Raw genomic sequence first — 25,724 nt, 5'->3', positions numbered from 1 at the left:
TTAGTTTTTCCACCTAGCTCTATTCTGCCCTGCCACAGGTCAAAGCAGTTTCTTTATGAATAAAGCACATTCACAGCATACAGAGGGGACTCCTACATCATGAAGTAAGATGGGTTCAGCCATGGGGGTGAGGCTAATACAGGGACAGAGACCCAAGGTAGGCCTGGGGCAAATTGAAGGTCAGGGCACTGACCATAGTATCTCTGGCTGGAGCTTGGCTGGTCTGAGGACTTATGTCCCTAGAAATGCATGGGACACTGAACTGCCCAGTTACTGGTAGAAGGCCCTCCATACTCCTGGAGTGACCACACAAATGACTGGGCATTTGTGACTTTGGTTTGCTTTGGTTTGCTTCTTTGTCTCAGTGACACAAAGACATATGTAGGTATGTACCTTCTGTACACACATAGGAACACACATCCACAGGTACATAGCCCTGTAGATATATGTTATCCATGTATACACGCATGTGCATGCCCTCCAACAGGTTCATACTCTCAGCGGGTTCATATCATGTAGAGGTGCAGGTTCAGAGACTTGAGAAGTGTCTGCCTCGTTCTCTACTCAAGGCCTGCTTCCCTCTGCTGGCTTCTGACCCGGCCTGGTGCTGGTAAGGGTTGCACCTGACCCTTCTCAGAGAAACCAGAGGCTAAGAAGGAAGGAGGGAGTCTTTTGTCTCAGACCCCACAATGGGCCTTCTGATCCTGGATCTTCATTGTTAACTTTACTGAATGGAGGCATGTTTGGGACCAGAAGACTGACATTTCCAGAGATGACTGATACACCATGCAGTAGATGACAAGGAAAGGCCCACAGTGAATGTGGGCAGTGGCACCCAATTAGACGGGGGCCCAAATGGAGCTCAATGAGAAAAAGAGGGCACCAGCCACACTTCCTCAGAGGGTACATTTATTTTGGCTGCCATGGCCCATGGACACCAGACTCCATCTTCTTCAGCCTTTGAATGTAATCACAGCCGTGACTCTGCAGGGGGCTTCTAGGTTTTCAGCCTCAGATGAGGGCATCTCTGGTCCCTCTTATTCTAAAGCTTCCTGCCCCTTGAGCTAAGCAGCTAGGGGCTCCTCTGTCTCTCTAGCAGGCAGACAGCCATTGTTGCTAGACCCTATCATGTGAGTCAGTGTAACAAATCTTTTTGTATTCTTATCAAATACAATAATTTTAAATATATACATAAAAGCATGCATCCTATTGGTTCTGTTACTCTAGAGAACACTGGCTGGTGCATCCTCCATCTCTGGATCAGAGGTCTCTAACATGCCTTCCTTGATCCATTATCCCACTCAGGTGTCTCTTCCAGGGACACTACAATGGACATCTCTCTGAATTTGCATCCTGCCCTGGTCCCCAAACTCATAAGTGCATAGCAACATTCACTGAAATTGGTTCTAGAGTCCCAAGAACTGCAAAGTCCCAGGAAAGGACCCCCAAAGTGCCCACCAGGTGTACGTCCTGCTTAACTGACTTCTGGACAGAACACCCGTACCCCTTCTTACTGGACCCTGGGCCACCACCAGCAGAACAGTCAAATCCCATGGCTACAGCCAGTGTGCTCTGTCTCCCACAAGCAAAGGCTATGCCAGCATAGCCCACAGGTTTCCAAGATGAGGTACCAAGAGAGCTGCCCACAAGGGCTTCCAGGAGAGCCCAGGACACACTGTTGGAACTTTTCACATTTCTAGCAACTTTCCTGTCCTTGAGGTGGCGCTGCAATCTCGGTATTCTAAATACACTCCCTGATCAACTTGGTGGAGACACTCCCACCTCAGGGAGACTCTAAAGGAAACTCCAGCCTAGAAGATGCATAGGACTTAGGCAATGAGTCCTGTCTGTATGAGTGCTGGGTACGATCCAGACTGTGTCATTGGGTGACAGAGTGAGGACTGAGGGTTCTGACTCCTTAGAGCCCCCATATGTGTGTTAGTGCCATTTCAAGGAGAGGGAGGGATCCACAGAGTTCTAGAAGAGAGCAGCTGAGCGGGCCTCATTGCCAAGGTTGACCCAAAATTTGCTCTTCGACTGTGATTGACGTTGGTAGTTTCCATGACAACAAAAAAGTCTAGACTCTCAGTGGGGATTCTGTGACTTTAGATTGTGATTCACCTGGTCTCATCTCCCCTCACTCTCTAGATGTGCACATGACCACGCATGTGCACTTGCTCGTGTGTGTGTGTGTATGTGTGTGTGTGTGTGTGTGTGTGCGCGCGTGCACACACACATATACAAGATTAAGGGGCACACTGGGAAACCTGTGGCCAGCCAATCTCTCAGAGAATGGCCGTTGGGTAGGTGGAGAAGCAGCAACCCAGGTCTCTTCCTCAACAATGGGGTGCCTTGAAGAAGGCGTAACCAGCTCTGCTGCCAATCAATAGGGTCCTGACTGGGGCCAGGCAGGTGGATGCTCAGTCATGGAGCATGTGTCCCAGAGGCAAGCCATGGAAGACCAAAACCCCACGAAGAAACAGGCCAGGCGCTCACACAAGCTCCTAGCTCTGACCTTGGACAGTCCATCAGATCTTTTCAGTTCAGCCTGCAGTGAGGAATGGTGTGACCTGCAGACCATGTAAGGAAGCACTGCCACGGTCACAGGAGGGACTGAGGTTTCGATGCCACAGACACAGCCACCTTTCCGTCTATGACAATCTTCTACTTCCCCCAGAATCCCCTGTAGTTTACAACACAGAAGCCTTGGGCCTCCTTGTTTACATCTTTTTTCTTAAGTACATTTTTCCTTTTAAATGTTACTATAACTAGGTGTGGTAGCTCATGCCTGTACTACCAGAACTCAGGGGGCTAAAGCCTGAATTATCAAAAGTTCAAGACCAGCTTGAGATACGTAGTGCATTCCAAACCAGCAGGGATGACAGGGTGAGACCTTATCTCAAAAAACAAAAATTAAAAAAGTTACTATGGATTAAGATTTTCTTAATTTTCACTTCTAATCGCTCTGTGCTTGCCTATGGAGATACAACGGGATTTGTGTGCAGATCTTGTTCCTGTAGCTCTGATGATGAGTTCTCTTATCAGCTTCAAAGGTTTTTTGGGTTAGGTCCTAGGAGTTGTGTGTATGTAATGATTGTGTCATTGGTGCCTAACAACAAAGTTGCTTCTCCCGTGCCAGCCTGAGCTGTTCCTTTTCTCCTGTCTGGATAACTCTTCTGCCTATGACTCCAGGCCAGCACTGGCCTTTTCCTCCTTTCAGTGGAGCACACGTTTGCCAAGTTTGTCGAGCATTCTAAAGAGGCGGCCTTTGGTGTGGCCACCGTTTCCATTTTGCTTTCTGTTCTGTCATCACTGCTCTGTCCTTTCTTCTGTGAACAGGTTTGTTTTGCCCCTCCTCCTAGTTCCTAACCATGTGAAATTGGGGGATTAATCTTTCATTAAAATGGCTCTGTCATAGCTGTAGGGTTTTTGTGTGTGTGTGTGTGTGTGTGTGTGTGTGGCTTTGCCAGGTCCCCAAGTCCAAGTCATAGTGTGTGGTTGTTCATTTATCTCCAAATCATTTCTGGTTTTCCTCAGGATTCCTTCCTTGGTCTCTGGTTACTTAAGAGGATGCACTTTTATTTTCACAGATTGTTAGATATTAGGAAATGGGGGAAATTGTCTGAAAACTTGTGGAGACTTTTCTTTTAGTGATGATTGGAATGAAGAAATTCCTGGCTTGGTCACAGGTACTGGTGACGTTTTAGCTGCTCAGACTCTGTGAAGAGATCTTTGCTATGACCAGAGATGAGTCTCACTCCTTTATCATGTTCAGAAAATCCTATGGGTGCCCAGTGGCTCTACAGCCAGGGAAGGGGCAAAACCGGGCTGAGAGTAGATGTCACATCTCTTCCCTCCCAGCTAAGTCTAGGCTGTGCCCAGACTAGCCACTTCCTGCTCTGTTGAAGTGGAAAGGGGAGAGTGGGGAGTGGAGCTATGTCGTGTGTTCAGTGGGGACTACAGCCTCTAGAAGAACCAGGCGTTGAGGACCCTGATCAGAACTCATCCAGGCATCATGCAGGAGGCCCAGAGCCTTGATGGGGGCCTCTGGCACAAACACAACTAGAGACTGACTGCAGATTACATTCCTTCCTTAGTCCTATCTCAAGCCTTGGTGGGTTAAGAAACCATCAATAACAAAGAGAAACATCAGGGAAGCCCAGGAGCACAGAGTCTTGGGGAAAAGTCTTCGGACCTTGCTAGGGAACTGGATGGGCCTCTGACAAGGACAATCTGGCTTTGCCATTGAGGAGAGGGTGACCTTAAACTGGCCTAGCACAGGGGCAGAATGAGGCAGACATGAAGAGAGGTTATGCAGGGAGAAGGGAAGTGAGGGGGAGAGAGGGAAGCCTGAGAAAAAAGCTGAGTTGCCTGGTTGAGGGGCACAGCAGGATTGGCTGCACTTCCAGCCGTCTATGCAGGGCCTCTACAGATCTGGAGAAACCCAACATAGCCAAACGTTCTATCTAACCACATAGCTCAAATGGAATTCCATGCGCAGGCCTTCCCACAATCTACTTTGAAGTCTCCCCTTGTGGAACCAAGACTCCCCACAATGTTCATATGGGACCAGAAATCCATCCCCCAGCGTCCACGTCCTCCAAAGGTGTCCAAGACCTTTCCTCCGTCAGTATTTTTTTTAAATATTTATTTATTTATTATGTATACAATATTCTGTCTGTGTGTGTGCCTGCAGGCCAGAAGAGGGTACCAAACCCCATTACAGATGGTTGTGAGCCACCATGTGGTTGCTGGGAATTGAACTCAGGACCTTTGGAAGAGCAGGCAATGCTCTTAACCTCTGAGCCATCTCTCCAGCCCCCTCCCCCGTCAGTATTTATATGGAAACAGAAACTCACCCACAATGGTTACATGAGACCAGGATCTCCCCATATATCTATGTTGACCCAGACCCTCCTTCTCCGTATTCACATAGGAACAGAACTGTATCCTTGTGTCTCCATACAACTATGACCTACCCCTGAATCCATCTGGACCCATGATCTCCCCTCCAATGTACACACACACACACACACACACACACACACACACATATATATCAGGACTTCTACCTATGTTCACATTGACCCAGGATCTCCTCTCCAATCTCCACATAGGACTAGGACCCCTCCCTACAGTGTTCACACAGGGCTAATATCTACACCTTGCTGTGCCCATATGAAACCAGGACCTATTCTCTTCAGTTCCAGATAGGATCAAGATCTTTCTCCCCAGTGTACACAAGGGACTAGGACCTCTCCCTAGTATCCACACTGGATCAGGATTTTCCCAGTACCATGAAGGTTCAAGGACTGGGACCTCTATTTAGCGTCCACACAGGACCAGGATCTCTCTCACACTCACTTTTGAAGAACAAACACGCGTGCACACACACACACAGACACACACACACACACCTCACGTGGGACTAGTACATTACCCTGTATCCAGCACCCCTGGGAGCAACACCAACCCCTCCATTCCACATGGGAGCAGGACATTCCCCTCCTCCTTTCCCAGCATCCACCTGGGACCAGGCAAGGACTACCTTTCTTCTTCATTTATTAGAGTCTGGCCTCAAGTCCTGCTCATAAATATTGACCCTCAGAGTGGTCACTCATCAGGGTCTACTGTAATTTGTTGACTTCTCCTGGAGTAAATCTCCTCCGGTCTGAGCTGGATACTTCAAAGGAATGCCATGCATGAATTATCCTTGTGAGGTATGAGTGACCAGTAGGGTCCATCATCATTGTGAGTCTTCAAAGCCCTACAGTCACATGTAATCAAGAGCAAGCCAGAACTCAGGACTCCAAAGCAGTCATCATTATGAAATGGTACCTAATCATAGAAGGACACAGGACAGAGCCTACAAGTGCAGAAGACATTAAGTAGGATCAATGAGAACCAGGAGCAGGTGTCTGTTGTGTAACTTTTCCAGGGAGGATATTAAAGATCTCTTCGTCACAGGTAGGACACCAACAGACCAAAGGAAGAATTCCACAGAGGCCTAGCCTAGGGAATCAGTAAGCTTACTGTGGTTATTGGAGAATCAGAGGTGATGATTTACAGAAGGTCATAGAAGGTTATTTACAGAAACACGGGTGACACAAAGGCAAGCGTTGTCACCAAAGCCCACCCAAGAATAAGTGGGGACTCAGAAGAGAGAGTTTCTATCTCTAGTGCACCCGGAACAACCAGAAGTTAGCACAGCCCATTGGAGTCTTCCCAGAAATGGTTACTGTTTATATAACCTGTGAATCTTGTAAGTCGCGGGAACTTCCTGAGCCTGGTTTGCTTACTGAGTCTTAGGACCCTTCCTCCAACCTCCACTAGGAAATGTTTCAATTCAGAGAACATAGCTAGCAATAGTCTCCTAGATTTTCCTGGGGTCCATGGCCCACTCCTTCCTCCAGCCGTGAAGTGTGTTGTGTCTTCATCTAGAAAAGCTGGCTCAAGGCTGCACTCAGAGTTCTTTCTGGGTCTGGTGTCTGAACAGAACCTTGAGGCCCTGACCCTTAAGGGGTACACTGCTGCCAGGCACACATTTGAGGCCCCTGACCCTTATGGGGTACATTGCTGCCTGGTACACACTGTGTTACTCCATTAACAGCCTTGTGAGGCCGGTTCTGCAAACTCAGCGCTGGGCACAAAATGGCCCTATGTAGACCACACTAGGAGCCAGGCTCCAGCTAAGGGCCGGCTAGCCGAGCTACCCTCCTAGAACATCAGGAGGCTAGCATATGTCCTCCAGTGAAGACTGGCAGCCCTCCCTATCTCTGCCTACATTACACACAGGGCCTTCGCTCCCCTAGGAAGCTTCTGCAAACGTTTGTCTCTAAAAATACAATGCGAACAGCAAAGCCGAAAGAGATTGGGTGAGAAGTATGCAAACAAACAAGTGTGGGTACTGTCCTTGGGGTCACGCATCCTACACAAAGTAGGGGTACAGTAAGCCCCCCACTTCTGAAGAGTCAACACACTTAGGGCTTTACATTAGATCTTCACAGGACTTCCTATGCCCCTAAAGTCTCGTAACCCTAGTCACCCGACTGGCCTGTCACGTCCCTGTTTAACTAGCAGTCTGAATAGCACAGGACAGAACCCGAGATCACAATCCCGACACACAGTCACTGTGTCAGGTTAGATCTGTACCACAGGGGGACGGTGGCTGACACCAGGCCTGCTGCCCACCTCTCGGCCAACCCTGATGCTCTGCCCTCATTCAGAGATGGTGTCTGTGGACACATCTTGCCGCATTTTTTCCACCCTCCATCAGCCTGAGGGAAGCCACTTCTGAGGCCCATAGAGTTTCTTGGGGTGGTTTATAGATGCTCAGGGACTAGTTTCCAGTTAGCTACATGTGACTACATCCTAACTGACTGGTCTATTCTGCTCCCTTATGGTGGCATCTCCCACAGTATGCCCATTGCATAGGCCCACCAGTGGGATTTCTGTTTGGAAGACAACTCAGCAGCCCCAAGAAGACTGTAGTCAACTCCAAGAGCCAGCTTTGGGAAATGACCGTTTGTTTCCTCCCACACAATGAGGACAATTCTGCTAAAGCCCCAAAGGACAGGCATGAGAGTAGAATCGTTCCCTAGGACCCTCATCCAGGAACCCCTTTATGGGCAACACTGGCAAATTCCGAAACCTACCATGGGTCTCTGACATTCTCGTGTCTAAGCACCAGTCACGCCTGATCTGCACACGGAACGCAGGACCCTGGGGTCTTCAAGAGAACTGTGTGGCAGTGAGCTGTGAGATCTTGCAGGCAGACAGCTGCCAGGCAGGAGACGTAGTGTAGAGTGCCAAGTATAGGTACCAAGTGTAGTAGAGGACGCCAAGATTCAGAGCTAGAGAACTTAGACTCTCTCACAAAGGGAGCAGCGTCTAGAGCCTGCCCTGGGGCTATGAGCACCCGATAAAGCATTTCTCTGCCACCGCTCCTCACAGGTCTTTGCGTGCCAAGCCGGAAAAGGCCTTAGAGTTAATTTCCTGGCCCAAATTTCCAAATGAGGAAACTGAGGTTAGAGTGGCCTGGAAGGCTGTGCACAGCCACGGCTGGGCTTCCAGGATCCTGGGCCCCACATTCTCTCTCTCTCTCTCTCTCTCTCTCTCTCTCACACACACACACACACACACACACACACACACGCAGACTCTGGCCATACTGTGTCTCCTCACGCAGATAGCCCAAGGGCCACAGTATTGACCTACTCTCATTGTCTTCAAATGGGCAGGAGGACCAGAAAGAGCTATCTGGTGCTTCCAGGAGCCCACTCACCATCTCCATGAGAGCTTGCTCAGTCTCCCCCCTGGGGACACAGAGGATCTCAGAACCTTGGTGGACAGGTCAAGTCATGGCAAGTACCCATATCTAGAAGCAATCCTTGAGTCCACACATGGAAAATACATCCTCGAGCAGACTTGACCCAACAATATAAGCTCTCCTCATATAAAAACGATCCCCTAGCCCAACCTGTAGGAAGTCCTAGGGAATGGCGTCTTAACATTTTGGTAGGTCTCATTATGATAAGATGTCACAATGTCATTGGCAGGTGACATCTGGTCTCACTCCACCCCTGATCTCCATGTCTTTGTCTCCACCTGTCCTCTCCTTGCCTAAAGCAGCTCCCTCCACCATCACTGGTTTGTCGGCTCCACCTGGGGGTGCATGGGAACGTGAGTCAGCCTTCGTATGCAAGTGGGTGGGATAGGATCAGCACCTTAGTTCAAACTCCCTCTCTGAGTTCTTGTCAAGTAGAAATCCCTCCCAGCATCTGTCCATGAATCCTGTGTCCTGGGGACATGAAGGTCCCAGAGGACAGAGCCAAACTGTCGTCATTTCTTTCCCAATAGCTGTGATAAAATGCCCTGACTACCCTTGGAGAAGAAGGGTTGTTATGACTCCCTGTTTCAGACCAGTCCTTCGCTGTGGGAAAGGCACAGCAGCAGAAGCTGGAGACCGCTGGCCGCATTGCATCCAGAGTTAGAAAGCAGAGAGCGAGGGATGCTTGTGCCGGGCTTCCCCTTTCCTTTCGACTCTGTCCAAGGCCTGAGCCATGAGAAAGGGCTCCACCCACATTCAGCTTCAATTAACCCAATTAAGAAAATTCCTTGCCGGGACCAGAGAGGTGGTTCATTAGTTAAGGGCACTGGTTAGTTCAATTCCCAGTGGCCCGCATGATGGCTAACAACCATCTATAATTCCAGTCCCAAGGAGTCTAGCGCCCTCTTCTGGCCTCTGAGGGAGCACTGCATGTATGTGATTCACAGACATCCACGTAGATAAAACACCCATACACATAAGGTAAAAACAAAGGGACTTTTCTAAAATGAAAGGAAAATCTCTCACAGGCATTCCTAAGGGGCAACCTGATCCAGGCTGCCTTCAGCCCCCCATAGCCGCCACAGTCACAGCACTGGGCTACATCCCAGGCATGGGCCTGCCTCTTGCTCACATCCCCAGCTCATCTGCTAGCTGATATCCCAGCGTATTTGTGAACTGGGATGCTGCCTCTTACAAGTACGCAACCAATGAGTACACACGAGTTTTAGTATATAAATATGTATGTGTCGAAGCTGTATGCGTATACATAAACATATATTATATATACACATATGTGGACCTGTGTTTGTATGACATATGCATGTCAAGTGTGCACTGTGTGCCATTCGTGTCAGTGGTAGGCTCATGTTGAACAGAGAGTGTGGCTGAGTCTGAGCCTATTCCATAGTTTCTCGGGATTCCAGTAATAAATTTATTCCAACAGGTGCACCATTTCCAACCGGCAGTGAGGTGACTGGAAAGGGCGGGAACACGGGCTGTCTTGTTAGAGTTTCTATGGCTGTCATAGCACACCATGACCAAAAGTAGCCTGGGGAGGAAAGGGTTTCAGCTTACAGCTTGTAGCCTATGGTTGGGGAAGTCAGGGCAGACACTCAATACATGGAATCTGGAAGCAGGAACTGGGGCAGAGGCCCTGGAGGAGGGCTGCTTACTGGCTTCTTCCTCATGGCTTGCTCAGCCTGCTTTCTCTATAGCACCCTGGACCACAAGCCAGGGTTGGCACTGCCCATAGTGAGCTACTCCTACCCCCATCAATCAGCAATCAGGAAAATGCACCGCAGGCTTGCCCACAAGCCAGTCTAATGGGGACACTCTCAACTGAGGTTCCTTCCAGAATGACTCCAGCTTGTGCCGAGTTGACAGAAGTATCACCGAACGCACCACTGCCTAGGTTCTTCTCCTTCTTCTTTTTCTCCCAAGCATACAAAGGAGCTCTTACAGAGATGAGTGCAGCCCAGGGCTGTGCGGTCTGCAGCTGTGAGGAGCTGTCATGCCTGTCTAGCCCCGAGTCCCACTGGCCTGATTTTAGAATGCCCCATTGTCTGTGGTTTGCCACCCAAGTTTGCATACCCTGAACCTGAGCTGGGAACCCTGGGATCATTTCGCTGTTTTGTTTTTACCATGGTTTTCTCTTGCACGCTGTTCTTTAGGATCCATTACGTAACTGTCCACAACACGGCTCACCATTGGGTCTCACTGTGCAAGACAGATCTGTATGGTGCTGTGGTTGGTCCACTGCCCCCCACATGCTCAGGCTTCCTGGTCCCACCTCCCTATCCATGACCATGAACTGTTACATCTGGAGGCCAGCCTTCTGAGGCTCTACCCTTCTTCTGTTGATATACTGGGATCTGATTAGGGCTTCATTGAGACTCTGCTTCCTCCTTCCATTCTGGAAGCTGTCACTAGGAAAGGAGATGGTCTGACCCCCCCCCCCCCCCCCCCCGCCAGCTAGATAATTCAAGCTGCACCTGCCCTATGTCTGGTGGGCTGATGATTCCAAAGAAGTCCAGAGTCAGAAGGGGCCCTGGGGCCAAGGCTGAAACATTCAAGATAGACAGATGCCTCCCTACACAGGGAAACTCCACATATCAAAAAGTGGTACTAGCAGGCCACCATATAAGAGAAGGTTCCAGAAGAGATTGCACCTGGAGCCTCCTCATAGCAAGCCAGGAATCAGACCCCAGTGAAGAGAACGTGACTCATGAGCTCTCCTGGCAGTCAGGACAGGTGGGTACCCAGGAAGAGGACAAGACAGGCACTGGTGCAAAGGTCCAAGGCCCAGACAGCTGACATTGAGTAAGGGAGGTCTCCACAGTAGTCCAGCGTCTACCCAGGTGATGGATGCAAAGGCAAGGAAAGCCATGGCCTGGGCCAAAAGGCACTTGCAGTGGGGCTCTGACGCCCTCTGCTGGACAAATCTGGTACTGCAGGCAAGCCAGGAAAGAAGTAAAAGATTGAAGTTGTGGCTGTGATATGTGAGGGCTTGGAGTTGGAACTCTGCAGGGGAGGAGCAACCTTCCAAGCCAGCAACTGTGAATAGCGCCACCCCTCTGAGCAGATCATGGGGACACAGGAAGAGCCAGTTTCCCAGGATAAGTTCTACAGGCACTCAAAATCAGTGGTGGACAGTACTGAGTGGCCCTGGTGCAAACCAAAGAAGAGTTATCTCCAAGTAATAACTGGGACTCTGGGGCACTATCTCTCTCCGGCTCCTCTGGGTGTGTGTCTGCAAAGGAAACCATAAGTTGGTCTCAAATAGAGCAAACGTATCGTTCCTGTGGCATATTGCTGCCAGGAGTCTACAATATCAAGGAGTACCTTGCAGCTGGAACCTATAGACAACATGGGTAATGGGACTGCCTTCTCATTCTAAATGGGCTCCAGTTTCCATGTTCAGAACCAGGGCTTTCTGTGCCCCACCAGCCATAGAAAGAGCAGAGAGTCCCTGTGTGTAGCATCAGGTTCGCTGGCTCCAGATAGCCAGGCACTAACTGGCCTCCAGTACCCAGCAGCAAGCTCTGGACAGAACCTGTTTTGAGTGGATCTCCACGCACAGTTCACTCAGGAGTTTTCCCACTGCTCTTTCAAACAAGGGTCTCCTGCAGCATCAAGTTGCCCACTAATATGAACCATTACATAGTGTGAAGCCTCCAACATGTTAGGAGTCCCTCGTGGTCTGGTCATCCTCTCCTTGGCTTTCTGAGATTATTGTCGGGTCCAGCCAACTTGTTCATGTATGCCTGAAAAGGGGAGTGAGGCTTGAAAAAGAAATAGACAAGAGACAGAAGATAGAGCCGGGAGGGCTTCCAGTGAACACTGTAACAGCCTCAGGTTTATTATTCATAGTCCTATACACCCCAATCAGAAGGGGAGGGCAAAAGCCTTCCTTCCCATGATATAAGAGACAATCAAGTGTAATTACCTCCCCACATCTCAGAACACCTAGTGACCACGCCCTAAGTCAAACATCCTGTTGTCTGGTCTTTGAGTAGCAAGACATCCAGTAGCCACACCTTTGGCCAAGCGTCCTGTTATTTATCCTTGAGAAGCAAGAAAAGGTTTGAACTCTGACCTTTAGTCAAGATGGAGTGGATTCAAAACCATGGGCTCCCACAGATTATAATCTGGAAGTTTTTGTGTATTTCCCTCCACATCAAGCCAGAACAATGTCCCAGCTTTTGGCCTTGCTTTGACCCCTCATTTGGCTGGTGGCCGGACTCACTCTGTGACAGCATCACACAAATTAGGCCGCTTCCTGGCAAACCATCTTCCCTAGCCCTGACGTTCTAGCGTGGTGCAGACCCACATTTAGCCACAGAGAAAGCCTTCGTAGCCACACCCGCTGCATAGCCCCAGTGGCAAGTCTGCACAGATGACTAATTTGACTAAGGCGTGTGAGAGTCCTGTGATAACAGACCCAGCACCCACCCGCCAGCAGCCCCGGCGTGGAGGCACTGTCTCACTCTGGGGTCAGTGAGGCCATCTCTGTCTCTGCAGACAGAACAGTGGTATGGCTGCACAGATTCTCCAGTGGGGCATGGGAAGGCCGTAGAGGTGGAGACTTGGCATGGGTGAGGCAAAGCGGCTGGGGAACAGCCAGGACAAGTACTCGTAGAAGATCTGGGAAGGGTCAGGGGCCAAGCCTTGAGGGGCTACAGACTTCTTAGGGATGCTGCTCAGGGGCCTCTGAGGTCCTCGTCATTAGGCTGAAAACACCACCTTACCGTTTAGGGTTCCCTGTTTCCTAAGAAAAATCCCGACACTTTTTGATCAAGTCTCTCTCTCTCTCTCTCTCTCTCTCTCTCTCTCTCTCTCTCTCTCTCTCTCTCTCTCTCTCTCTCTCTCTCTCATACACACACACACACACACACACACACACACACACACACCTTCTTCCCAAGAAGAGCAGGGCCTTTGTGAGAAGACATTGGCTATTCTGTCTCTAAGCGATAGGGCTAAGCCCGCCCTGTGCAGGTCAGGGGCAGAAGGCGTACGGAGAGAAAGAGGCCCAGGTGTCCCACTGATCTCCCGTCTCCCTGGGAGCCACACGAAGCTAAAACACCTGAAGCTTTAAGTGTTACTGACCAGGAAGCCAGGCACTCCCCAAGTGGGATAGCATGGTTAGTGTTGCCTGTGTCTGGTGACAACTCTTTCAAGAGATAGGACTTAAGCAAGGTATGGAGGGTACCCTAGGGGCCTGGGAGGGGGAAAACCCCCATGAGAGGGAAACAAAGGCCAGAGTCAGAGCCAGATGGGACCCCCAGCCCAGAATAAGTCTGTGGAACTGAGTCTAGCCTGGACTAGTGGCTAGAGGAACCGAGTCTAACCTGGACTAGTGGCTAGAGGAACTGAGTCCAGCCTGGACTAGTGACTAGAGGAACTGAGTCTAGCCTGGACTAGTGGCTAGAGGAATTGAATCTAGCCTGGACTAGTGACTAGAGGAACCGAGTCTAGCCTGGACTAGTGACTAGAGGAACCGAGTCTAGCCTGGACTAGTGGCTAGAGGAACCGAATCTAGCCTGGACTAGTGACTAGAGGAACCGAGTCTAGCCTGGACTAGTGACTAGAGGAACCGAGTCTAGCCTGGACTAGTGACTAGAAGAGCTGAGTTTTTCTAGATATACCTTCTGACTGCAGAGACCATGTGGACTCTGGTAGGTTCCCTAAACTGCAAAGCCTCAGAGATTTTGATGGGTTCAGAGATGGGACAGGACTAAGTCAGCCCACCTGCTGCAACTCATACCAGGGTTCAGCGGGAGATCAGTTAGCCCTATTCTGATCAAATTCCCACCTAGTCCCGTGTAGCTCCCTCCCAAGGTACCAGCCGGATACGGCTTCAGATGAGCTGCTGTGAGAGAGGAGCGCCTGATGTCTAGTGGTCTTCTACTTTGCTTTTGATTGCTGTGATAAAACACTAACCAAAGCTGGCTTGCGATGGCGCACACCTTTAATCCCAGCGTTGGGAGGCAGAGGTAGGGGGGTTCTCTGAGTTTGAGGTTAGCCTGGTCTACAAAGCAAGTTCCAGGGCAATCAGAGATACACAAAGAAATCCTGTCTGGAGAAGGGGGGGGGGGGTGGGACACTCATCAAAAACAGTTCAGAGGAGGAAAGGGTGTATTTGGCTTATAGGTTACAGTCTATCATCAAGAGAAACTAAGGCATCACCTGGGGGCGAGAAATGAAGCAGAGACCACCGAAGAGCTGCTTACTGACTTGCTCAGTCTGAGTAACATCCACCATTCTTACGCTTTCCAGGCCCACCTGCCTAGACACGACATCGCACCCAGTGCTCTGAGCCCTCCTCAATTAGCGATTTAAAAAAAAACATGCCTCTGACCAGGTGCAGCAGACCTTTAATCCCAGCACTCAGAAGGTTGAAGCCCGCAGAGTTTTGTGAGTTCAAGGCTAGGCAGACCTGCAGGGTTAGTTTCAGGCCAGCCAGAGAAATCCTGTCTCAAAGCAAACAAACAAACAAGCCTCAAGGACATAGCCACAGGCCAATCTGATCAAAGCAAATCTTCAGCCGAGGTTTCCTCTTCCTGTTGACTCCAGGTTTGTGTTAGATTGAGGGCTGATTGCTAACTAAGGCTCTTAGGGAATTCCACTGCAGAGGCATTTCCTGCTAGGACTGTGGCCTTCTTCCACCTCCTCCCAACAGCTCCTGAGAGCCTGCACGAGTGTACAAAGCTGAAAGTCAGCTGCCCCATCCTATCTCACCCCAGCTGGGCTACCCTGCACTGTCCAGTCATCCTTCAGAGGCTGTTGCCCTCCCCCTGTGCATCCATCCGCTCTCTATAGACCATCCTCCCTCTATCCATTCCACCCTCCTTCCACGTCTAGCTACACTCCCTAGCAACCCAGCCCCTCCGCGTCCCCCACACACCTGTCTATCCATTGTCTGCCTTATTTCTGTGCTCTTCCAACTGTGCACAGACCTCGCCTGTACAACTGTCCGGCAGTGTCTGCTTTCAGACTTCCCCACTGTGTAGTTAGTAGCACTCACACATGCTCAGTGACCTGAAGCAGGTGCAGGCAAAAAAATTTGACCATCCACCTAGGTAGCCATCAGAGCCCAATCTATGAAGACTAAGTTTACAGGAGGCTATGCCCACCATGGTAAACCATGAGTGTATTCAAGGAGGAGGCAACCAAGAGAAGGAAGGGGGTAGTATCTATGGGGTATAATAAATGACCTTCAGCCATCAGTCCACAGGGGATTGCTGCCTGAGTCTGAGGGACCTCTGGGGACATCCCCACCAGAGTGTGTTCTCCTGGAGGCGGGTGACAAGCTATGCTTCTAGTGGTCTGCTGTGGTGGCTGTTCACATCAGGCACACGGTGAGCCCTTCTTAGTCACCCGTCACTTTATGATTTACCTACTCGCTCCTTTGTACTCGTTCTGCTTCGGGTTTGACAACTTTCACAGCCAAGTCCCGAAAGTGATCTCATGTCTGGCCCTAGGCATCTCTATGGGCAGATGTCTCCTTCACACACTGACTCTACCTGGTTGGGTCCCTGTAAGGAATAAGACCACTCCAGGATGGAATGCAGCTTTGTGGTAGAACACGTGATAGCATGCACGCTACCATCACAGCACCACAAAGAAAAAGGAAAGCAAAAGAAACCCACTGCAGGGGGCAGCCTTTGGAATCAGACATGCTTGGCTCAGAATGTTTTATATTCACATCCCATAGGGACAGATACACAAATCCAGCTTGTCAGGAATTTGGGAGGATCAGGGAGTCTTCTGGGTCCTTCAGATGAACCTGAATAGTCTAATCATTTACACACCCAGATAATTCTAGAATCAATTTTTCAACTTTTTTTTTTTTTTTTTTTTTTTTTTGGTTTTTCTAGACAGGGTTTCTCTGTGTAGCCCTGGCTGCCCTGGAATTTGCTCTGTAGACCAGGCTAGCCTCAAACTCACAGATATTCACCTGCCTCTGCCTCTTGAGTACTAGGATTAAAGGCACTTTTTCCATTTTTTTTTTCAACTTTTCACTTTTACAAGAAGAAAATCTTCTGGGGCTGTGACTGGGACGCATTTATGCCATTTAATGGCATCTCTATTTTATTTCTCAGCGGCCTCTGTTTTCACTCAAATATAAAAAAATGTGTCTGTGTGAACCCTGCATCATCGTAAACGTACGCACGTCCTGTAGACCCTGCAGGATTTCTCATGCAGACCATCTCATCATCTACAAACAGAGACGTCGCTCTTCAGCCTCATCGGGTGCTAGTTGTTCCCAGGTGACTTTTAAAGATGGAAAAGCTGCCTTCTTCTGGGATTGGCTGAGTGTAGGAATGAATACATGCTATTTCCACTGAATGCTTTCCCAGAATCCAGAGAATGAACTCACCATGTTGTCCACCTGCTGATAAGTCGAACTACTTTGTTACTGTGCATGAACAATAACCCAGCCCAGAGTTTTGAGATCGGTCTTACTTCCATAAAGTGCTAAGACTTCATTTAGAGCGAAGTTACAAAGTACTACAGGTGCAAATAGCTGACCTCTTCAATGTCTGTGTCTGGTTTTGACATCGGGTCCCCACTGGCCTCAAATCTGAGGAAAATTTTCCTTCCCATCTCCCCTACTTTGCCATCTGAATAATCTGTATAATACTCTACAAGCAAACTCATTGAGTGTACAGATGCTAAAACCCATTTTGTTTTTTATTATTAGACAGAGCACAATTAAGTTTGTTTTATTTTGGTTTGGTTGGTTGGTTGGTTGATTAATTAGTTAGTTGGTTGGTTAGTTGATTAACTGGTTAGTTGGTTGGTTAATTGGTTGGTTGAGAGTTGTATTTTGGCTTCTTGAGACAAAGTCTTGCTATGTCGTCCAGGCTAACCTTGAACTTTCAGAGATCTTCTTCTCTGCCTCCCAGAGGATATTGTGCCATCAGGCCCAGCAAGACTTTCTTTTCTCTGTGAAATAAATTTTGGTAATAATTTCCCCCTCCCCGACTTCTCCCAGATTCTCTCCCTACCTCCCTACACACCAAACTTTGTGTTCTCTCTCTTTCTCAGAAAAGAAAAGACACAAAATAAAAATCAAAACAATGAAAAAAAAAAAACAATAAGACTGGAAAAAATGCCCAAACAGAACCAAACAAAAAGTTCACCAAAGGGGCTGGAGAGATGGCTCAGAGGTTAAGAGCACTGGCTGCTCTTCCAGAGGTCCTGAGTTCAATTCCCAGCAACCACATGGTGGCTCACAACCATCTGTAATGAGATCTGGCGCCCTCTTCTGGCGTGCGGGCCATACACCGAGGCAGAATGTTGTATACATAATAAATAAATAAATCTTTAAAAAAAAAAAAAGTTCACCAAAAAAGAAGAGTTTTGTGTTGGTCAACTATATATTCTTGGGCAAGGGACCTACCTGGAGTGTGGTTGATAAACCCATGACACTCTGCTGGAGAGAACTTGCCTTTAGGTATCAACTCCAACAAGCTTTCTAATGTTTTTTGTTTTAGTTTTTTCCCAAGGAATATATCCATTTCCTCAAAGTTAGTGAATCTGTTGGCATACAGTTATTCACTATATACCCCTTTGGTTCTTGCAGTGCATCTGCAGGGTGCATAACAATAACTGTTCCTTAAGATTGAGAATTAACCTTCTCAAACAATCTTTGTAATTAGTTTATCATCATTGTGTGTTCACAGTGTGCATGAGGGATATACAAGCTGTGGTATGTGTGCGGAGGTCTCTCCGTCCACCTTTATTCGGGTTCTAGAGACCAAACTGTGCTTGCAAGGCAAGGTCCTTTGGCAAACTGTGCCATCCTGCCAGCCCGTCTCTCTTTACTCAGTCTGAGCATTTGTAGCTTCATTGATTTTTGCTGTGGAGGAGCAAGTTTCCAATGTTTTTCTCTGATCTTTATCATCTTCATCACATGACTACCTTGGGCCTGTCTTAAGCTTTTGTTTTTCTACCTTATTGGTTTAGATCACTAAGTTTCAGAACTTTCTCTTCTTCCTAATGGAAGACTGGAAATTAGAAATTTCCTGTTCAGCCCTGCTGTATCTACTGCCAAAAAATTGCGGTATGTTGCATTTTCTTTCGTATTATTTCAGGTACTTTCCGATCCTTTCTGATTTCTTCCCTACTCCATGAATGATTTATAAGTGTATTGTTAAGTCCAGAGTGTCTGAGGTGTCTTGGTTATAATATTGTTATAAACATCTCTTCTAATTTTTATGTGATCCTAGAATATGCTCTGCATGGTCTCAAATCTTCTGAATGTTTGAGTCTTTCATGGCATGTACCTATTGAAGGGCCCAAACACACTGAAAAATGTCATTGTTGCCACATGCAATGAAGGAGTGCATATAGGGTATCAATGTTGTCATGGTGAAGAAGCCACACACAGGGAAGAGGGATGTGTAGATGCCACACAGTTGCCATGGTGAACAGGCCACATACACAGTGAAGGAGGGTATATGAATGTCATTATTAACATGATGAACAGACCACATACAATGGAACAGGATGCCACTGTTGTCATGGTGATCATCAGTACATGCACAGTGGGAAAATGGATGCTTGCTGTAGATGCCAGTTTTCATGGTGAACATGCCGCAGGCTCTGGAGGAGGATGCAGGGATTCCATTGTTGACAGGTCACACACAGCAGAGGAGAATGTGGAGATGCCATGGTTGACATGGTGAAACACACACACACTGGGAGGAGATGTGTGTGCTTGGATTGCCATGGTGCGGGGGCTACATGCAGTGAACGAAGATGTGAGTGCTGCTTGCCTCTGCGTGAACAAGTCACACATTCTGGAGAATAATGTGCAAATGTCGCTGATGTCACGGTGAACAAGCTACCATCACAGGCGCTGGGAGACACTAGTAGCACTGTAGGGTGAAATGTGTTACAAGGAGCCTTGGGGTCAACTTCCTCAAATGCTGTGCTAATGGCCTCTGTTTTCTCATTGATTTTTGGCTAGTTGTTCTATCCCGTGCTGAGAGAGGGGACTTGAATACCACCTATAATTTGGAAAATTCTACTTCTCCCCTCAGCCTAACAACATCCTTCTGGTGTCTTGAACCCTCAATTGCCTCAGCTGTGCTGCCTCCCTGGCAAATGCAAATGCCATGTCTTACCCTAGCCTGTGTTACTTCCATCTTGCCTGAGCCTGTTTTCCTTCCCGCTGCTGGCCTGGCTTCCTTGGCTTACAGCAGTGGTTCTCAACCTTCCTAATGCCATGACCCTTTACCACAGTTCCCCACATAGCATAAAATTATTTTTGCTCAAAGCTGTGATTCTGCCACTGTTATGAATCATAACGTAAATATCTGATATGCAATCCCTGAGGAAGGTTCATTCAACCCCAAATGCATCCCAACCACAGATTGAGAACCCATGACTTACAGAGGCTGAGAGATGACTCCTCCTATAGGTCCACTTCCAGCCCCACCCCATCTCCTCTACTCTGTACTATCCCCAGCTGGGTCTTTCTTTTTTCTCTATTCTGACAATCTCTGCCTTGAAGTGGAATAGTTAAATTGTTAAAATGTAACTGATTTTTTTTCTCTTGATTAGATTGTCTCCATTTTATTCTCTTTTTCTGCCTCTTTTGGGATGTTGTTTTGGTGTGGCTTCTGTTCTTCCATTCCTCCTTTTCTTCCTGTTTTTGTGTTGTTGTAATATTTTCATTTCAAATTTAATATATTAATTAGCTTTTCTTTCTTAGCATCTTACAGCCTCCTCAGAGATCAAAATGCCCAATCTATTCACAATCCAAGTAAATAAAGTTGTACCACATCACATAAAACATCTACAGATATCCGGTAACTCAAGAACCTCTTCCATCTCACCCTTATGTCACAAACGCCACATGTATCACTCCCCCGTGTTACTCATGAACTCACGACGTGTCAGACTTCTCTGTTTCAACACTCGTCTGTATTTTGAAGAAGTCAGAGAGAAAGCAAATCTATTCTAGCTACCCTCATCTCAGCCTTCCTTGTATTCTTCCTTCCTGGTGACCAGCTTCCTTCAGTGCAGCATCCCGCTACCCTGAGGACCATCATGTGACCTTCCTTCAAGTGTAGTTCACCCAAGCACAAACTGTTTTTATTCCTTTCTGAGAGAGCATCTCCAGTGCGCCTGTTCTGTCTTGTCTTTTTTCAGACACGGTATCTCCATGTAGCACTAGCCTACTTGGGACCTACCTGCTAGGCTACCCAGGCTGTCCTCAAGCTTGTACCACACTGTCTGCTCAGGGTGTCTGTCAGAGCCGCCACTTTCTCATGGGAATCCTCTCTGAGCTGCCCCTGAGGTGGCCTCACCATGGCTCAACACAGTGAGAAGTGCTCAGTCATGCCTGGTATGTCAGATTCAGTGTGTGCACAGGCCAAGCCTAGGACACTCATGTTCAGTGGGGTTGCACTCAGATAGGAGGTATCCAGGAGGCTGAGCACTGAATCGCCCTCCGTGAAGCTATTATCTGAGGCCCATGGAGGGGAGGTCAATCCATGATCAGCTGTCTCTCCAGGGATAGCTCAAAGGTGAACAACTCTCCCAACTGCCACAGAGGGCTAGGTGAGCTAGGCTCCTCACCCTAAAACTATGTCTAACAATACACTGGCCCACTGATTGCTGGGCACTGCTGACAGGGAGGGGAGGGGTCTGAGCAGGGCTCTGGCTAAAGACAGATCCAAAGGGAATCTAGCTGGGCCACCACTCAGGATACCACTTTAGGATAGCAATGCCACACTCAACACCCTCCTTCCCCTGCGGATATAATGTATGTACCTCTTCATATCTATCCTGCTCCCAGCCCAGGCTCCACAAGGTCCCACTGAGTCTGCAGATTCACGGTGAGCCCCTGCCAGCCAGAACCAAGTGGGAGGAGAGCAGGCTCCCCTGCAGGACATGTGTTTGTCTATACCAAAGGGTGGCATTGCCCTGGAATCCAGCCACTTCCCTTTTGCATCAGGGAAGGGGGAGGAGAATGGCCTCATTTCTCTAGGAGGCTTTGGGGCATTCCTGGAAAGTCAGCCTTCTGATCTCTGGCAGGTTCTACCTCATCAGCGGAGGGGTCCCTTTCATCATCTGTGGGGTCACAGCTGCCACAAACATCAGAAATTATGGGACCGAGGATGAGGACGTGGCATAGTGAGTATTTCCTACTTGTGAGCCCTTGAAAAGTTGGGGGCGCTGCCCAGCTCCTCCTGGGGTCATTCCAGACACTTGAGGAATTTGCCGACTTTTCATCCAGGCCTGGGGAGGGCAGGGAAGGTGCCCCACAGACATCTGTCATAATCAACCTCTGTTAGTGACTCTCCTCCAAGGTACCTGTAAAAGGCAAGCCCTTGAGAGGAACAGAAAGCCTTGGGTCCCAGAAGATCACTCAGGGCCGTGTCTCCCAGACTCTGTGTAAGCAGAGCTCCCTTCTCCCAACACACTCAGCTTCCCACTGACTCTATTCCCTTAGACACCAAAGGCCTGCCTTTTTTATAGTCCGGGACCAGATAACAGAAGGTCAGCTAAGCATGACACACCCCTGGAGAAAAGACAAACCCAGTCCCAACCCCACAAGTGCCCAAAGCCCTAGTGGCACCTTCATCCTTCTCAGTACCTCAATACCTCAGGACCCCAGGATGTCCGACCCTCACTCAAACCATGCTTGCCCTGTGCGCTACCCATCAGAACCTGCCTCTGCCCACTCGCTCCTTACCCAGGACAGTTTCCTGACCCTCAGTGGACCTCCTTGTCCCATCCACCCCAGGCCTGCCCCGTTGCATCCCTATCCACCTCCTGAGGACTAGCACACAGAGTTAACCAACCAGCTGTCTCCGAACACTCATCTAGACTGCAGTTCTGTCCCCATCAATCCAAACCTCAGGACTGATCAGTCTCCGGTGTCATCTGTTTCCTTACCACAATTAAAATACTCCCTTGTAAGAAATCCCATTTAGTCCTAATGAGTGGGGGGACACGTGGTGGGGAGGCAAGCACTCGAGCTACATGTCCACACTTACCTGCTTCTCCCTGCAGCTGCTGGATGGCCTGGGAGCCCAGCTTAGGTGCGTTCTATGGACCGGCTGCCTTCATCGCCCTGGTCACCTGTGTGTACTTCCTCTGCACCTATGTGCAGCTACGGCGTCACCCAGAGCGCAGGTATGAGCTCAGAGAGCGCACCGAGGAGCAGCAGCGGCTGGCAGTGCCAGAGAGCGGCCGTCGCCATGGGGTGCGTCCTGGCACGCCACCTGCCTGCGATGCCCTGGCTGCCTCACAGCTGCAGAATGAGCATTCCTTCAAAGCCCAGCTGCGTGCTGCCGCCTTCACACTGTTCCTGTTCACAGCCACGTGGACCTTTGGGGCCCTGGCCGTGTCTCAGGGCCACTTCCTGGACATGATCTTCAGCTGTCTGTACGGCGCCTTCTGTGTGACCCTGGGACTCTTTGTCCTTATCCATCACTGCGCCAAGCGGGAGGATGTGTGGCAGTGCTGGTGGTCATGTTGCCCCTCTCGGGGAGATACCTCCACCACCAAGCCCAATGCCCACCCTGCACTCGATGCCAATGGGGATGCACTGGGGCATACAGCCTGCCTGCAGGACTCACCGTGCCCTGGAAAACTCAGAGGCTTTGGCCATCCACCAGCAGGCCACTGCAAGATGACAAACCTGCAGGCTGCCCAGGGCCATGTCAGCTGTCTGTCACCTGCCACCCCTTGCTGCGCCAAGATGCACTGTGAACAGCTGATGGAGGAGGAGGCCCATATGCACATGGCCGGGGAGGACACCTTCCCGCACGACCCCCACCTGCACAGGTGCCTCAAGGGCAGAACTAAGCCCCACTACTTCAGTAGGCACCAGGCAGCCGCAGCTGAGAGGGAGTATGCCTACCACATCCCCTCCAGCCTGGATGGCAGCCCCCACAGTTCACGCACAGACAGCCCTCCCAGCTCTCTTGAGGGCCCAGTGGGGATGCACACACTGGCCTGCTGTGCCCAGGCCGATCCTTTCCCCATGGTCAGTCAGCCTGAGGGTGGAGACACGAGTCCTGGGCTCTATGGCTGTCCCCCACGGCTCTCCCCAGGCCCTGCCCACTTGGAGATGCTACGAAGGACACAGTCCCTGCCTTTTGGGGGCCCCAGCCAGAACGGGCTGCTCCAGGGTGATGTCCGAGAAGGCCTGCCATTTGGTACTGATGGGACAGGGAACATCCGAACAGGACCCTGGAGAAATGAAACTACAGTGTAACCAGGTTGGGAACACAAGTCCCTCACCAGTGCCACCATGTGTCCCTGGAGGAGCTTCAAAGCAGAGAGTGGCACTCTGCTATGTGAGGTTAGTGGGCTGGGAGGGTCATCAAATGACCAAGCGGTTCAGAAGTGGTTCACACCCCTCAGCCATGATTTCTTTTATTGTGACAGAACCCATCTGGAGAACACTGGGCCACAGCCACCTCCGCTGGCTCCAAGGTGGGAGGTGGCTCTCCATAAGCTTATCACCTGCTCTCTGTTCATAGCACCTTCCCTTCCTGCCGGGAGGGAAGCTGGGAGACCTCCGCAGAGACTCCACCTGATGTTCCCACCTTTGGTACATGTGTGTTACTCTAGGGACCACAGCAGCGGCTCTCCAGAGCACACCCACCCTGGGCAGTTTCCTGTCCCCTGCCATCCTAGTGTTATCTCACATCTGCATCTTCACCGGAACCACCTAGCCCTTCTGCCTGCCCACACCTGCACCCATGTGGGACGTGACCCTGGACTGATAGCCTGAGAGCATTCTGGGTGCTAAGAATGGGCCTGCTGTGGAGCTATGGCGGGGAGGAAACAGCCAATGGCTGTGGCCTTCAGAGAGCTGGCCTCAGTCTCTCTGAGCCTATGCTTTTGAAAGATGCCCACTTTTTGAAAGTCAGCAATCATCAGACTGGATTTTATTCCAATGAGAGCAAGTAGTAATCAAGTTCTCTGTCCCATAAGGAGGGGCCACCCGGGCTGTGACGGTCATCACAGGCGAAAGCTGCCTTTCCGTTTTTGTCATTTTCACGAGCATTTGGGTACAAAGCCCCACCTCAAAGAATAGACATCAACAATGACCCTTTTGTAAAATCAGATGTCTCGTCCTAGGGGAGGCCTTTACAGAGGTGAGAGTCCATATGTCCAGAGATACCAACCTATGAGACTGTCCACCTTTCCTTTCTATCTTTCTCTTCCCAATTTGTGGTCCATATGATACACATACACGCACGCACACATACACACATGCACACATACACGCACATATGCACACACATATATGTACACTACACGTGTGTAAACACACACACTTATACACATTTACAGTTACACAATGCACACCACAGACATGTGCATCCACACACCTGCTCACCACATACATGCACGTGCACATGCCGGCACACCACCACACGCATGCATACATACTCAATGCCCACATATAGACATACTGGTGTTCATATATACCCACAAATAATTAGTGCGTTTCATAGCCCTGAGCCCTGGGTTCCTTTGCAGATGTAAATGAGTCTCTGTGACTTGCATCACAGAGCATAGCCTTGCTGACAACCTCCTCAGAGAACAGGGCCCGGGTAAGTTCCTAGAGCACTGGAGGCAGCACATTCTGCGGCCTGTGGTGGGCAGCGCCACCTAGAGGCAGACACTCAGTATCTGAGTAAGGAGACTGGCAGGCAGATAGGACATTTACAAGCTCCTCTGTGCAAACATTCTGCACCCATCCTTCAGGTGGGGAGCCGGGGACCACCAGGCTGTTTCAGCTCCTTTCACTCCCGGACTTCTTCACCTGCGTGTATAGCTGAAGCGTGCAGAACCCACCATGCTGTGTGTGTACTGTAGATTCAGACCATCCAGAGGAAAATACAGCGTTTTACATTGTTTGTCCTTGGTCAGGCTGGTCAATAGCCTTCATGTGTGTTTCTCAGTCTTAACAGGGATGAACAGCGCGGGGGAGGCTGGGATGCAGTCCAGGCTGCTCCCCTGGGCTTGCCCCTCACATCTTTTCTTCCATGGTGCCTCTGGGAGCACAGAGACACCTCTTCATTCAAGCAAAGAAATTCAGCATTAAATAGTGAACCTTACTCTGCTTCAACACTGACTTAGAGTCATGAGTCCATTTGGACCAGCTGCAGCAGACTCCAGTTATGTCCTGCTGGGGGAGTTTAGCAATTTGTAGCATTGCTGCTGCCTCTTAGAGCCCTCAACTCCTCAGCAACCTCACTTAGACCGTAAAACTTGTCTATGCTAGCCTCGCCAGCTTCCTCTGTCATGACCCTTCCCTCTTTCATAAGAATGCACATGGCCAACATGTAGGTGGCTGTGCTGTGAGTGTGCACGTTAGTGTGTGGATGCACATCTGTGTGTGGAGTGT

The 25,724-nt window shown here is 49.6% G+C and overlaps 1 protein-coding gene across 3 annotated transcripts in view; it reads left to right on the top strand.

Moving 5' to 3' along the window:
- The window catches only part of Adgra1 (adhesion G protein-coupled receptor A1), a 44,074-nt gene extending 18,841 nt beyond the window's left edge, over positions 1–25,233 (top strand). For 2 of the 3 annotated variants that reach the window (XM_057779433.1, XM_057779432.1), the window contains 2 exons: positions 21,386–21,484; positions 22,367–25,233. In XM_057779433.1, the coding sequence (XP_057635416.1) occupies positions 21,386–21,484; positions 22,367–23,576 (1,309 nt within the window). In that variant the 3' untranslated portion in view covers positions 23,577–25,233. The remainder of the gene's footprint in view (positions 1–21,385; positions 21,485–22,366) is intronic. The other variant, XR_009057608.1, reaches the window with a different exon arrangement.
- The last annotated feature ends 491 nt before the right edge of the window (positions 25,234–25,724 follow it).

This window comes from Chionomys nivalis, chromosome 8, assembly GCF_950005125.1.
Source record: "Chionomys nivalis chromosome 8, mChiNiv1.1, whole genome shotgun sequence".
Taxonomy (NCBI): Eukaryota; Metazoa; Chordata; class Mammalia; order Rodentia; family Cricetidae; genus Chionomys; species Chionomys nivalis.
Note: the sequence above shows the minus strand (reverse complement) of the source record. Positions and strands in the feature narration are given on the sequence as shown.